Source organism: Ptychodera flava, chromosome 22, assembly GCF_041260155.1.
Source record: "Ptychodera flava strain L36383 chromosome 22, AS_Pfla_20210202, whole genome shotgun sequence".
Classification (NCBI taxonomy): domain Eukaryota; kingdom Metazoa; phylum Hemichordata; class Enteropneusta; family Ptychoderidae; genus Ptychodera; species Ptychodera flava.
This window is the reverse complement of record NC_091949.1, coordinates 30,580,503-30,596,679: the sequence shown is the minus strand read 5'-3', so window position 1 is coordinate 30,596,679 and position 16,177 is coordinate 30,580,503. Positions and strand designations below refer to the sequence as shown.

The following is a 16,177-nucleotide window of genomic DNA, read 5'->3' as shown; positions in this document are numbered from 1 at the left end:
TCTGGTTTTGCTCACTCACAAAACATATATAGCTTGCAGCAAGATGACAAACAATAGGTTGTAGATATTACATCTATGTCTGCATATTTTTAAATATTTTTGTCAACAGATAGCATATTGATCTGTAACCTCAAAAATTCTTGCTGAATAATTCATGTTATAATGGTTTATACGAAACAATGATCAATGGTATTAGAATAAATCATGACTTCACATTCTCAGCATGCATTACTCAGGTATTTTTGACCTTTGGCCTCAATGTTTTGTTTTCTGTTAGAACAATGCAGTATATTTCCAAAACAACATATGACATGATATCAAAACAAACTTTACTTCCTTGTGTATGAACATTCCACAAAAATATCAAGTAAAATTGCCATTTTGTCAAACAATCATTGTAATTTACTGATATCAGATAAGTAGCCTTGGTGCATGTAAATCTTAATTTCTCTGAGTTTTTTTAAATTTTCTGCATAGAAATGATCCATTAAAAAAGAAAATCAAATACTACATGACTAACAGATAAAATTTTAATGATTTAAGTTGGTTGAAAAACCAGTGTTTGTATTTAAAAAGTTTTGGGATTGTCCAAAAATCCACAGGGACAATTCTAACTGTTACTAAAATCAGAATTCTTTTGTTGCTGCAGACTTGAATATCAGGTTGTATAGGGTGTGTATAACCATTAAACTTTAAGAGACACAATAGATATCTGTTGCTACAAAGGTTCTATGGCAAACGGCATCACTAATTAGGAACTGACTGCATACCACAGCTTACAAAAGAATTTACCTGGCAGCTCGCAGGCTCAAAACATCTGAATTTGAAAAGTGCTTCCGAGTTTCAAATAGCAAGACTTGACAATGGGAATTCTGATGAATCAAAAATTTAGTCTAAATGCATTCCATGGCTTTGGTCACCACACTGAGGGAATCTATGCTCAGTGACTCAGGGTTTGTCATAGACAGACCTTGCTAGAAAGCTGTGATGTCATCAGGCATCCTGAGGTCATGACCTCACACTGTATCATGAACATCATGTTATTAAACTGAGCTCTCACAAGTATCACATGCACATGTGCAGTTTGAACAAAACAATGAAATATTTGCTACTGACAAATACAATAAATGTAAAGTTAAACAGACCTTTTTGTCAGCTGTCCGTGGATCAAATCAATTGTAACCTGAACTTTTCAGCAAAAATTCATCTCAACGGTTACCCCTGTGACTCTCTCCATGTATGATAAATTTATTAGCAGGATCCAATTTAACGAAATGTTTTCATAAAGCAACCATTTTGTAGCATGGTGCACCCAACCTTGCCTGGGTTTCGAGATTGAGTCAGCAGTGATCTCTAGTAAGATTTTACCACAGCAATGGTTTTGTTTTGACTTGAAAGATTTCTCAGTAGGTATGGCAATCACAAAGACTAATTATCTCATTCTATTATATTTCTTCAACAAAGCATTTGTTACCCCTTTCAGATCTAAGCCCCCTTTATACAGAGGTAGTTCTAGTAAGTTACCAGAAAGTTGGGCCATAAAAGATCAATGAATGCATTTTTTGAAAATATCAGAAGCTCTAGCTCATCACACGTTCTGAGAACACTTATTTCATTTTGTATGTATTTTTTTGAACTTAACAGTTTCTGCTTTCATGCAGTGCTCTCACTCAAGAACTATCAGAAGCAGAGTAGAGAATGGCCCTTAATTACATTGATATCTGTGCTCTCGCTGTCGCTCGTAACTTTCGTAAATTACGAACAAAAATGAAAATTTACGAAAAAAAATGAATGCCCGATCGGCCATTTACGAACGATTTTGTTATTTTTGAAGCCTGATTTTCGGTCAAAATTGTGAATTCCGGGAAATACTGTCATATCTCGTCTTTCAAAACCCGGGTTCAAAAACTACGTTGCCCCTATCATCAGCGCATCGACACATGGTGATAGCTGGCTTTGGACTTTGACCTGTAATAACATGAGCATGCGCGAAAAGGTTTCAAGATCCCCGGGTCTTGTAATCTCATAGTGGTGTGTCATGCATTACCACCCCATTACGGTAGTTTCGAGACACCCAAACACTCACATGCTGTCAACTTTCCGAGTGGACTGTTGAAGCGGATCGAGGGAAGCGGGCAGTTACAAATACTTTGGATTGATAGTATCCAGTTGGGAAAGAAAGTTGGGCATAAAAACGGCAACTGATATGAAAAAAATACGAAACAATGAAACCGCCGAGCTAGAAGAGATCAAGAACAGTCAGCCTGAAAGACAGTCAAACTACAGCAGAACTGCAGTCCGGGCCGCGCATGGTTGAACATGTACTGCACAGTGTTTTTCTGTGCATGGAGGTGGAAGCGAACCGGAAATCTTAGATGTCATAGATTTGTCATTTGACGATCTGCAAATCGAATTTTTCAGTCAGCTTGCCAATTTTAATAGGTTTCCTTCAAAATATTTTACAAGAAACTGTCTCAGCAAATGTTATGAATACTGATAGTTTTCTATGATCCAGAGAAAATGCTGTGCACAGTCCCATGACCAAAAAATTTATCCAGACAAAAAAATAAATGACGATCATCTGTAGCGTTTAAAAGTATAACTGTCTCTAAGAAAACATTAGCAGGATCACCAGTCTCAGTTTGCGTACTTAAATTTGATTGAGATGAGACAAAATTTGTGCGAAACCACAGACTGCCAATTAAATGTTCTGATCAGTGGTTGTTTAAAAAGAATTTTAGAGATGAACATGGCATAATGACTGCAGCTATGTAGAGGCACCACCTAGTACCTATGGGATGACATGCATACTTTAAAAGTAACAGAGCTTTCCAAATATGAAAAACAGGGGACAGATTTTCTAGCATCTAAAACTTGTGCAAACACTGATAATATTTGATAATATTAATGACCGCTTCATAAATTAATATATATAATCATCAACCACTGACTACACACACAAAGGGAGTTATGATTTGTGTCACAATATACTTGAACATGTTATGTTGTGTAATAAAGATAGAGTAATTGAATAACATTCATTGGCCATTGACCAAAATTACACTTTATTGAGACAAGGAAGAAAGTTCAATGTTACAAGCATTCATGACCCATGATGTACTGTGTTATTCAATAAATCTTTTGAAAATGCGTATCACAATATGAGTTTTCATTGTCAAAAAAACTAAAAAGCGATTTTTCATTTTCTTTTGTCTTTAATGAAATCATTCATCATTTCTATCCCCTTAAAATCATCTATTGAGTACCAGAAGTGCTTGTTGAAAGTTGATGGGTTCAGAATAACATAATTTGTGCTTACTAATATTTTTTGAACCCAATTCGTAAATTTACTAACAATTTCGAAAGGCCAGGGAGAGCACAGGATATGCAAATCAGCTACTTTTCTTTCTGAAATTCCTCCCTTAGATTTTAATTAATCATGTCATTTGCTCATTTCATACTGTTAGAATCAGTGGAGTGGTTGAATTAGACTCGGTTCAAGTCGGAGATTTTGTAAAAAAAGTCATTTCCGTGAGTCATTATGCATTTGTAATACTAGTACTATTTATATGACGTGTTTTGACCAGAATGATCTAAATATCTGTGATTGTAGCCATCTTTACTGAGTTGTATGAACACCTGGTATTTGCACCTGTGTAGGATGAATGTGATTGGTCAGTAAGTTTCAGCAATCTTGCGAAAACTCTGATACATTGTGATAACTCCATATCATCACATTCACAAAATCATGATCCAGTTTAATTCACTCATAGACTTGTGCCAAGTGTACAGTTGGGTGTGTGCTATATGTCAAACCATACAAGGTCAGGGGTCATGACAGTTGAGCTAATTACCGAATGAGACAGTAATGTCTGTCAAACATCCAACATTGCTTCATCTCCAATCCTTCCAAGGCAGACAATAATGTTTGCAATTAAAAAACATTGCGCTGTCAAAAACTTTCAAAAAATGACTAACAACTTATAACTCTTTCACCAGAATGGTCTGGCCCAAACTTAATTGTTATCAATGATGAATGTAGACCTGTTTACTGCGCATCCAGGGTGAACAGAGTAAAAGTACACTTTTTGGTTTCTATCGTAATTTTTACATCAAACATATCTACTGGGTTGGGTTAACATTTCCTTCAATCCTGTAAAGTTACTGGTAACTTTAATCTTTCATGGCTCGTATCACTCTACTGTCTGCCGCAGGAAAGAGTGGATAAGCCCAGAGTAAATTCTCTTAGTATAATGCTCTGTCTACATGACACAAATTACAGCCCATGGGTAGAGCTCTGTAATACTAGTAATACCCTGAGGTGAACTTTGGAAGATACCAATGCAGTGGATATCACTGCATTGAGAATCTTGGCTAAAAATCTGACTCACATCAATCTATTTAATTTCTGCTAATTCATTGGTCAACCAAAAATATTCTTACATTGATGAATATTGAAATGCATCTTAATCAAACCCATCGACTGTAACTTGGTGTCTGTATACCTGGGTGATATTAAAGACAAAATTACAGTACTGGGGAAAATGTTGAAACAGCAGTACAAAGGAAATGAGAGAAACTGCAATGCACAACATTTGTGATAAAAAAAATTCCTCACAGACAACTGAAAGCTTTTTTGAATTGAAGGTAGGAATAAATGTTAAAAAAATAGGTTTTAAGTAATTTGCTTGAAGTATGCGTTTGTGTGCAGGAAACAGGCCATTTGGGTGGAATGGTGAAGTCAATCTGTTATCATAAAAAGAGCAATGGAAGGCCTCTCCTATTAAACATGAGTCACTAGCATGTATCATACAACTGATTCCCACACAGTACTAGTGACAGCATGAACTACCTGTATGAGACATGCATCTTGTTTAATATGATAATGAGACAATGAGATCATGCACCAAACTCAGGCTCTGAATTCCAACCTCGGGGGGAAAAAAAATAAATAAATATATATATAAATATATATATATATATATATATATATATATATATATATATATATATATATATATATATATATATATATATATATGAAGTTCGGAAATCTTCAGGTGTAAAAGTGCTCAATACCTGTATGGCAGAGCGATTTACGGTATATATATATATATATATATATATATAATATATATATATATATATATATGTATATATATTTCAATCATTTTCATCTTGACGGTCAACAATTTTTAACCCTGATGAAGTGGAATTAAGCCCATGAAACGTCGTACAATAAATTTATTTTGTAGTGAAGAACACTGTGTCCTAGAGTTGGTGCTGCATGACCCGTCCTGTCTACACACACACACACACACACACCACACACACACACACACACACATATATTATATATATATATATATATATATATATATATATATATATATATATATATATATATATATATAATATTTCACATTACTGATACATCTGCATAGCTGTCAAGGTTCATTGAGAGGCCAAAATCTATGTGGTATTGTACACATTCATAAAAAGCTCATGTACACCAACCCAGTAACAAGATCAACATCAGTACACAAATGGCTTAGTCTGACAATCCTGCTAATATATGATGAAACACATTTTTAAAGGAACGATCTCCTTGATATGTTAAGCAGAATGACAGTTGGCTGGTTACCATGGTTACAAAGATTAAGGGGAACAGCCTCCCAAGATATGTTGTCTGTGCAGCTTTGTTTTTGGTTCTACCCCTAGTTGTCATGTTAAGGTCTTGGAACAATGATGTATTTTAGGAGGATTAGAATACTGACATATCAGTATGAGATGATCATTTTTGGCCAATCATCTGATGTAAAACTTGTGTTTCATTGCTTCGTGACATTTTCAGCATCCGCAATAACACTTGACATGCTTGAGTTTTTGAAGTGCTATGAACATCTACACTAAATCAATCGGATGTTTCTACGACGTAATCGTCACCGGTCAAGGGTATGCGAAGTGCTTGCTTTCAAGCGCTCGGACAATTGTCACAAACTGTATTTATGTTAGATAAACTAATTTCTTTGTCTCCTTCTCTAATGCGGAGATTTAATTGTAGAACTTTGTCATTGTAGGGTATTCCGGCGGACGTTTGAAAACGTTTACCCAAGAGATTGAAGAAGAGAAGTGGGCGCAAACAGTCTTTCGGAAGCGAGCTTGCCTTGTAGAAATTCTTGAAGAATGCGTTCAAGAATGAACGGTATGCCGACGCATGGCAGCAAACGGGCAGACGGGGAAAATACTCTTCCGCTTTGGAAAAAAAGCTGAAACTTTTCACAGATCATATAATAAATTGTGTACCCTGGTTACTACTAGACGACTTTTATTATGCTTGTGAAACAGTCAAAACGCTAAGAATATATTTCGCACATCTTTAATAAGTGGCTCGATCTGCACACTTCACACGGACTCGAAGGGCATCAATGGAGGCCATAGCGGGGTCTCGGGTCATTCAAACAGCTGATCGTGCTGTGAGTGTCGAAGGCCTTCGACAAAGTTGTATCGCTGACAACTTGGCCGGTACGTTGGTTTGAAAATCTTTAGTTTGGAATACCACAATAGGAGTCACAATTCACCCTTTGTAAAGGAGTGTTTACTAGATGTATGACGTAAACAGTGCTGTGGTTGTGTGAGTTCTGTTGACGAGTCGCGTTCATTTGCACCACTCCCACTTTGCAGTACCAGACGACGCACAACGGTACGTGGACCGAAAACTTCCAACGGGTTACCCATTCTTTCCCTCCCGGTGACCCAGTAACTGTATCGCTCAGCGATGTGACCTTAACTCGACGCCATCCTGACATCTAGCACAATATGCTATGCTACAAAGTTCAAACTCGCTTATCAATGCCACTCATCGATTCGACAGATAAACGATCGATCGACCAAAACACAATATTCGGTAATCAGGACACTCACCCGAGAGACAGACAGGGGTTGATTGAAATCGATGCCGCCGGCCAGTCGAAATCCCCACGGCGCTGGGTATTGAAGAGTTACATTGAAGACTTGCTCAGACATCGTGGCTTTTGCTAGATAGTCTCACAATCCAAGGAATCAGACAAAAATTGTGGCGAAACTGGGCAATATTTAGAGGAATTCCATGTGTAAATTTACGTGTTGATGAGCACCCCCAGACTGGCGCAATTTTATTCACACAGTTAAAAAGTTTTTGCACACGACACGAAAATTGCGGCATAACACGAACTATATTTGGACAACGTTGGGAGGTTCAAGCCAAAGCGACTCATGCTGAAAACTTTCGTCATTACTGTATTCAGGTGTGTTTCAGTATTTGACTTTAACCACAGACAAATATCCGGAACTGATTTTAGAGCTCCCTAAGATAAAACGATCAACTGCATAAGGAAGTGTTTTTCTGTGATCTTGGTGTCGACTGGCCTCCCACTGCATGCGTTTTTTTTTTCAGTAGCTCGATCCAAAAAGATTTTTTGGCCTTTAAACCAGTTATTCTACAAAGCGCCTAAAACTTCAAGATAATCAGGAAATCGGGTCAGTAAAATAAACAAATAAATAAACTACTACTACTACTACTGCTGCTACTACTAAGTTGTGTATACATTTAGCAAGAAGAAATGTGTTTAGAAACCAGGGTCCTGTTGATCCTTTGGACATATTTAAAAGCAAGATTTTCACCAGATTGAGACTTGAATTTGAATATCATCGTCTCAATGAAAATTTACATTCTTTTAATATTACTTGGGCTTTTGATGACATTCTTTGTGACACTCATGATGGTCAACTCAATTTTCACATTTAAGAAACTTTCCTGCTTTTGTGCATCGCTAGGTTGTGTCATCTTTGAATTATTATGTGATAGGTTTAAGATATGTCTTTCTTGCTGACATTTACTGTTGTCATTCATGACGTTTTCTGTTCAATGCCGACCAACACTTTATAGTGATTTTCTTTTATTTGTATCTTATATTTCCTTTGGTTCCTTGAAATGTAAAAAATTCCTTTCACAGTTTTAGTATGTAGGGACCTATTTGAAATAAAGATATTTGAAAAACTACTACTACTACTACTGCTACTACTACTACTACTACTACTACTACTACTACTACTACTACTACTACTGCTACTACTACTACTAATAATAAAGATTTTCATTATTACGAGGCCATTCAGTCGTTTATTTGCAAAGACCACGAGGTAGCAAACGAATAGAATTTCCCTTAGCTCGAAAGCCCGGAGGAAAGTCGTCGCAGAACTGTAGGGAATGTATACTTTATGACACTGTGACTATGCGAATTAAAGTTGCCTAAAACTCAAATGTGAAATGATGTTTGGATTTTTGACAGGCGCAAACATCTTCAGCGAATGTAAGTCTATGAACAACTTCAAAGGAATATATATATATATATATATATATATATATATATATATATATATATATATATATATATAATGCAAAATAGCGCACAAACATTTAAATTAAATCTGTCTGCTACTACTACTGTGCTATAGCTCTACGAGGATAGTCAGTAATGCGTTCCCTCTAAAACAAGACGAAGGAAATATCCGATCTATGTATCGCTTGGTTTATTCGTATATAAGCATGCCTTCCAGATTGAGCATAACTAATTCTCTGAGAACGTATTGGTTTCAAAATGTCGCCATCAAAACAAACGTGATTTATCAAATTTTGACACCAGCTACGAATAGAATGGTACTTCCCAAACATACGAATAAGAGTGTAGGGCTAAGAATCCTTTCATTTGTGTCCAGAGATTGCAGGATGCATGAAACTTAAGTAACAGATATTGTGACTTTGTACTTGAAGTAATTTATGTTATTATTGATAACGCTCTGCTTTCCGCATCGAGTATATATATATATATATATATATATATATATATATATATATATATATATATATATACGAGTATATATATATATATATATATATATATATATATATATATATATATATATATATATATATATATATATATATATATATATACAACGTACACACACACACACAACTAGGAACGTTTTTCTAATATGACAGGTACCCCAGTGTTGCAGTGTTGTGTAGCGTTGAAATGTATAGTAGGAACTAATGAGAAAAATCACACAACTACATCTGCCAATATTTAGGAGGGAAAAAATGACCCATATACATTAGGGAAGGCTCCATTAACTTTGATGGTACCTGAAACCCGAGTTGCTGCCTGCCAACTCGGGTGACAAACAGAAGACTTTTAATCCCCAAGGTGTTAATTTTCCATTGTTGCGATTATCTTATCGAGCTGGTGCTATGATAGGAACGTCAGGGCTGTAACGACTCACTCAATACCACGGGCACACACATATGCTTGCACATCGAACTATGTTGACAGGAAAAAGTGAACTGCCCTTTTTCAATGCAAGTAATCTAGTTTATTCTTTATTTAGGCTCTAAACTAAGTTTTAGAATTATGGTGAAACAAAATATTGTTCTTCGTTCATTTTCATTCAAGTTTCCTATTTTCGGACGCTTCACTTCAGTAACGCGCATTGATCGTTTCTGCAAATGTGATCAGCACAGCATGGAACGTTCTTTCCATGTGGCGATATTTTTCTGCACTTGCAAACAACTTAACGAGTGAGTAAGGACTCCAAGAGCTGCGCGTATCCTGTGACATTACATCTCGTATGGAGCGAATTTAAGTCAATGAATTGCTAGCCGGATCCGTCTGTAAACAGTATGGCCACTCGTACATATTATAAGAAAGGAGAAATAGTAGAGGCAGTTAACGAGGCCGGTCGGCGGACGGCACAATTTTCAGTGATTTAATTCACGGTATTAATTTCACAATAAAACGAATTCGCAAGCTTACCATTGATTTTTGGTGATGTTGAATATAATTGAAAAAGAGAGTTAAATTCCAGCGTTCATGTTTGATAAAATTCCAAATTGACGACACCCAACGTCAACCTGTACGACCCCGTATGTGTACAACACAGCTGCAGTCGATTAGTCGATTGTTAGCTTACACATAATGCAATATCGGTCGACCCACAGTCCCTCTATCCATGCATTTCTGCAGTTGTCTTTCCTATTCTGCTCAGTTAACAGACATGATTTCACAGAATATTACACAGAAAACATATTTTATCATATTTGGAGGCACTGAATACTAGCATTGCAAGAGAAAGCGACGACAAATTTTCCGGTTTGATTCCAGCCGTTGCTTGTGCCACGTCAACACACTCGCAGCGATCAACCCCAGAAATTATCGCACACTATCATCATTTACGATGGGATAAGGATCACGAAAAACAAACATCGGTTTCAAGATATGATGATTTCTGTCTTCGTGTCGTAGATAGACGCAGAGAACACTTAATAGAGCCAAAAACAGCGAAAATTCGAGAAAGCGTACACACAATCGGGGACTGTGGCATGCAGGACAAACCCAAGCTACGCATTATCACGTGACTGCCCCTCGTATCGCGGTTTGGCTGTGCGGTCCAGGTGATTGACACCTTTTACAATAGGCGTTTCCAGACCGGTGGATAGACAGAGGGGCTGTGGTACGTACGTTTCAAAAGTACGCAAAATGAGACCAAGTAATCGTTTGTTTATTTAGATTTGATCTAAAACCTCTCAAAACCAACAGACAAAGTCCTACTCTTACGCAGAAAATCAACGTTTTCAAGCGTAGACTCCGCGTAGACTTTCCCTTCCGCTTAAACCACGGCCTCTCCACAAAACGCGATGTAGATCTATGATCGACAATGGATGGATTGACGTGGCGTTTCAAAAGTATGAAAAATGAGACTCAGTAACTTTTGGTTGCTTTACATTTGATCAAAAACCTACCCATCAGACAAGGCCCAACTCTTACGCAGAAAACAAAAGCTCTGGAGCGTCGACTTTCTCTTCCGCGTTTGAGACTTTCTTCTCTTTCGCGTTTGAGAGAAACAAACGTCGGCTTTATTCGGAAATGGCCGGCTATTGGTGGGCGTAACGTCAGTCCAATGGTAAGCTGCACCCGATGTGAACGTCGGAATAATTCGGGCTGTAGTCGGGAAAGCAAGGATGGCCTCGAGAGCGATTCCCAGTACAGTACACGTTCGCAGATCGCGGTACTACAGGCTGATACTAGATAGCAACAAGTTCACCGCGTAAATTGCTAGACTACATATAGCCACATAGGCTATCTCCGGCTTGCAAGACAACAAATATCAAAATATTATTATCAAAACCAGAATTTCGGGGCTAGAGAGCGAAACATTGCTGAAAAGTAGCCGGCCAAAATACGGAAGTAGCTGGTCAATTTGGCCGGCATCCGGCTAAAAATGAACACGCGGATTCAAACAGAGAGGCTTGTTGCGATGGACAAGTAGCCTTTGGCTTTTGACCAGAAAAATAAGTGAGTGTTCATTGATAATTCAAAGACTGGATCCGTTGACACCAAAGTTTGCTCGTGACTTTCATTGCATTGCATGCACCTTTCCGCAATGTGAGTCTGAACTGAAATTGAAAGAGTACGTTTTAGTAAAAGTCCTGTTTTGTTGTGCTGATTTTCGCTACCGTACTTTCTTTTATAGGGGTATAAACATTCATACAAAAATAGCTTTTCGTATGCAAAATCAGCGTACGTTAATTAACTGCTAGTATTGTTTAAACAGCATTTTATTTGAAAGGGATTCTATAGTACCATTGTTTTTGTAAACTCTTCATGCAATTTTATGAACTAAATGATGACCTCAAAGTAACAGCAAGTGCTGGACGGCACTTTTAACGCTGGTCGGAAATCATGAGTGCCGGACAAGAGCCGTCATGGCGTGGGCCATGCTAAAAGTAGTTCCGGCAGTGCTAATGTTTTGTTTACACTAAAAGATAATCTGTTCGCATATGTTGACATAGAGATTAATCCTCTGATAACCAACTCGGGTTACTCGGGTACGTCCAAGTTAATGGAGCGTTCCCCTCATGGGACTTAAACCCAAATCCCCCGAATTCAGTTCGGATGCTCTACAAACTGTGCTAACTGATCAGTTCAAGTTGATTTGACATGCGCCGTCCTGTTGGCTTTTTTCTTTCCCCGAAACAGACCTAAGATTTACACTGGTTATTCTCCCGAAATTTACGGTTCCTTAAAACAACTCCTTAAGTACATAGATATGAATAATCAAGAGTACATAAATACACAGATTTACCTATTTTTGTATTAGAAAAAAATTATTCATAATTACCAAATATAGTGGATCAACATGTAGTGAAATTAAAAAAGCCAATTCCAAATCAAACTAACCGCACACTTGGTCCTTGATGGAGCTCTTACTTTGCTTGTTTAACATCACAAGACGGGTATGTGCCAAGCGCTTACTTTTATAGTTTAAACTACTTATTTCTGGTAATGCGCCATTATTCGAAATATAAGAGCGAAACAAATATGCTACTGTAAAGAGCACAAACACTACATTTTCTCCTTTACTCAAAAATCAACATTTTTTGGTCGTAATTTTATGTCTATATTTTATACCGTGTGATGGCTAAAGGAAAAAGTATAGAGCTTGCAAGTTGCATATAATAAACCTGCTGCAGGAGGGGTGCACAGATTGAGGTCAACGTTCTAAATTTTACAATGCATCAAAATTGTCTGGTAGGTATGCACCGCACCAGCAGTGCTTGTATCGATCGCGCTCGGGTCAGAGGTCATAACCACAGAACCACTGTCTCGACTGTAGAAACAGTTTTCGTTCGAGTTGTGAATTTCTGTCTCACTTAGAAAGCCTTCAGTATTACAGAGGCTGTGGGCCGGGGGAAATTGGAGGAAGGGTAACTTTTTAGAAAACTGTCCAAGGCGGAGGGTCACTTTTTATAAGCCTATCTTAGGCCAAAAGGGTCACTTTATACGTAGAGTATCCGAACTGAACTCGGAGGACGTGGGTTCAATTTCTACATGGGTCATTTTTTTCAAGCCCCAAATATTTGAGGTGTAGAGACAATTATATATATATATATATATATATATATATATATATATATATATATATTACAATGCCAACAAAAGAGAGCGCGAAAACAATGAGAGAAAGACAGATGTGCAAAACAGACGAATGTGGATAGTGAAAAGAAAAGGGATCTAATGTGTAGAGATCCTTTCATGTGTTGTGCGCGCACGAAAACATAATGTTACAGTTAGTGGGTGAATACCCTTGGTAATGGTATTTTATATCTGAGAGATGCATGCTATGTCCTTTTGTCATAGTGGGCGCTGCGCCATTTCCAAAACTAAATTGGTATTTAATATCTACTACAAGTACTCATTCCCGATTCCATATTAATTTACGATTACTCGGTGCTGGGTTATAGTAAACCTCATAATCCGTACATAGCCGAGATTTGGTTTCCCATTTCACTGTACGATGGTCTGTAAGTTCCATCGATAAAAGACAAATCACGTGAAATTGTTTTAGTAATATCTCAAAAATGCTATTTTCATGTTTCCAGAAAGGAAACATGATATATGCACTGATTTTGTTTCAGTATGTCAATGAAGTCCTTGAACGCTTTATTTTTTACACAAAGTATTAGGTTCAGGATGGTTGACCTTCAGGGATGGCATTTCGTCATTTATTGTCACGGCACTTTCCGGTGAGTGATCGGAAAATCACCCTGTTATGATTACTGGACGGTCGCCTATTGGATGGTGAAATAAATAAATAAATTCTAACAGAAAATTGATTAAACTATTACCTACGGAAAGATAACTGTTTGCATAAACTGCATTACAAACATTATCGCTCTTACCTTCTGTCACACGTGCAGCCATTGGCTTTTCGTCATTTACATATCTGTCGTATCGGTCAATCATATCATCTCTTTCCGTCAGATGTTGGTAGGAAGCAATTTTCTTACCATCCGCTGTTCATCGTATTCGGATAGTGCCATTTCTCTGGACTAAAAATGCCAAAGTGTAATGCTTTGTACGATACGATGCGATATGATACGATAAGTAATTTATATAGTGCTGGGTCTCCATCGACGATGCTCGATTGCGCTGTATAAGAAATGTCATGATATTATCAAACATCCGCTCCTTGAAGATGATATTGCACTGCGCTGTCGTTTTGAAATGCGTTCTCGTTCTTTATGAAAATATTATGTTTATCCACCAAAGAACGCATTCATAAAGTCAAAGAGTAAATCAATTTTAAAAGGAAAAAGTCGCTCTTGTTTTACCTTTTTGTGATATCAAGACAACTTGAAATATTTGGATAAGTCACTCAGGGTACAAAAGGACGACGGTAAATAACTAGAAAAGTGTAAAAATATTACCCCTTTGAATGCAGACATGCAGATGATTTTGTTCGTGATTTTGCCTTTTCCGACTTCTTTCCTATGACGTGCAAACATTGCCTTAACGTAAGGGAAAGGCGGCGCAAATTTATATTTCATTACATATGCCAAGCATGATGACAGTTGTGCACGGAACTTGATTTTTTTAACAGACCGTAAACTGTTTCCCTAGACATTTGAATATGTCTGACTTCAAGCAGAGTTGAGGTTGTGAATAGTTGATGAGTAGTGTCAGCATGTTTCAAGAAGTCAAACAGCACAAACTGCTTTTCGTACAAAACTTTAAAAAGAGCGACTTTGTCCCTGTAATTCAGATACACCTCATTACTCGAATTGGTGAAAATAACATACAACAAACGGGCGCAATTGAAAGAACTGGTCAGCTAACGTGAGCAATACATGCAACGACGTGTTTACAATGTTTACCGAAGATATAGAGTTACCTCTAGATGGCAAATACAGTCATTTGTTACTCATTCGTTGAGCTGATACATTTCACAACCATCCTGGCATAGGCCAAACCTAATCCCCGGCCAAGCCAGCAGGCGATAACCTATCCCCATCCTATCGCGTCCTTTGCACGTAAGAAGTCAAAAGAAACTCAGTGAATTGTCCACATTGTTTCCGCAAACACTTTCGTAATGTTACTCCCTCTACTTTTGCAAGTGATTCTTGTATTTCATATGAATAAGAATTTCGAATTTTCAAACCGCGTTGATTATAATCGTGATCGATAAATGATACGAATATTTACGACGTATGAACAAAAGTTACTTTGTAAACCCTGCGCCTCGTCGGAAGGTATATCGATGCGTTTTGTCCATTATTTTTTGTTATCTACTGTTCATCTGTTTACACCTGTTTGCCCTGTGTCGGCCCCTGGACCGTGAGTTTCCTTCTCTCAATTTATTATCCACCAGTTGGCGCAGGAGAACGCCCCTTTGTGGAGACTGTCCCTTATTACAATCCGTACGAACTTAAGCTTGACCTTCCCTTGAATGAATGGAATTCTTGCGGTGATTCACATACCTCCAAACTATGATATCACGTGCCGAGATAATTTTCGATGTCTGGTTTTGTTTTGACAAATTTGTATTGTTGCGCCAAGGCCATATTACGTCAACATCGCTTTGTCTCTGCAATTCCATGAATCGTGACTTACTTCAGTGAACGACAAAAGGTCGGTTTTTTTCTGAAATATCCGTGAATTCAACGTTCAAATATCCATCCGTCTGTTCTCCTCCTGATAGAAACAGGAACAGTTCGATTTATTTCAGTCTTATTTGTTCATTCAATGTGTAGGCGGCTGATATTTAGGCCCAGATTACCAAAGATGTACGTGCGCGCGCATTTAATACAAACCTGTGATATTTACCTAACGTCGACGACGCGTCAATTTGAAGACGTTTCTAGAAGGAAGCTATAAAGCATCGAACAACTTACACAAACGCAAGAATGGCTATTGTTTTGTTTGACGCAATGACGCAAACGCATAAAGTACAGTTCTACGAGGAGACAAAAATACGTGAGTGACACAGTTGGTGATAATTCATCATGTAACCCTTGAGAAGAAGGCGACCTCAGGGTCACATTATGATGCATATATGTCCGAGTGAACTATTTAAAACAGACCCTAAAGTATCTGTATTTCAGAAATTTCATGAACTTGCAGTTCAAATATCGAGAGGCACGAACGTGATATCGAATTGAGAAGTTGAATTTCAAAAGAAGAAATAAACATTGTGTTGTTTTTATTATGTAATGAAATAAGCTCTCATCATGAAATACTCGGTCTGCCGAAGTCGTTTTAGTTTACATAGACATTTCCGAAAATACCTCCAAGTGATC

The 16,177-nt window shown here is 37.5% G+C and overlaps 1 protein-coding gene across 18 annotated transcripts in view; it reads right to left on the bottom strand.

The window, feature by feature from the left end:
* LOC139123175 (PDZ and LIM domain protein 7-like) overlaps positions 1 to 7,168 on the bottom strand; it is a 71,009-nt gene extending 63,841 nt beyond the window's left edge. For 13 of the 18 annotated variants that reach the window (XM_070689250.1, XM_070689251.1, XM_070689252.1 and 10 more), the window contains exon 1: positions 6,925 to 7,157. In XM_070689250.1, coding sequence (XP_070545351.1) covers positions 6,925 to 7,026 — 102 coding nt within the window. In that variant the 5' untranslated portion in view covers positions 7,027 to 7,157. Of the gene's footprint in view, positions 1 to 6,924 lie in introns of all 18 variants that reach the window. The other 5 variants (XM_070689260.1, XM_070689263.1, XM_070689267.1 and 2 more) reach the window with 1 other exon arrangement.
* Positions 7,169 to 16,177: the final 9,009 nt, after the last annotated feature.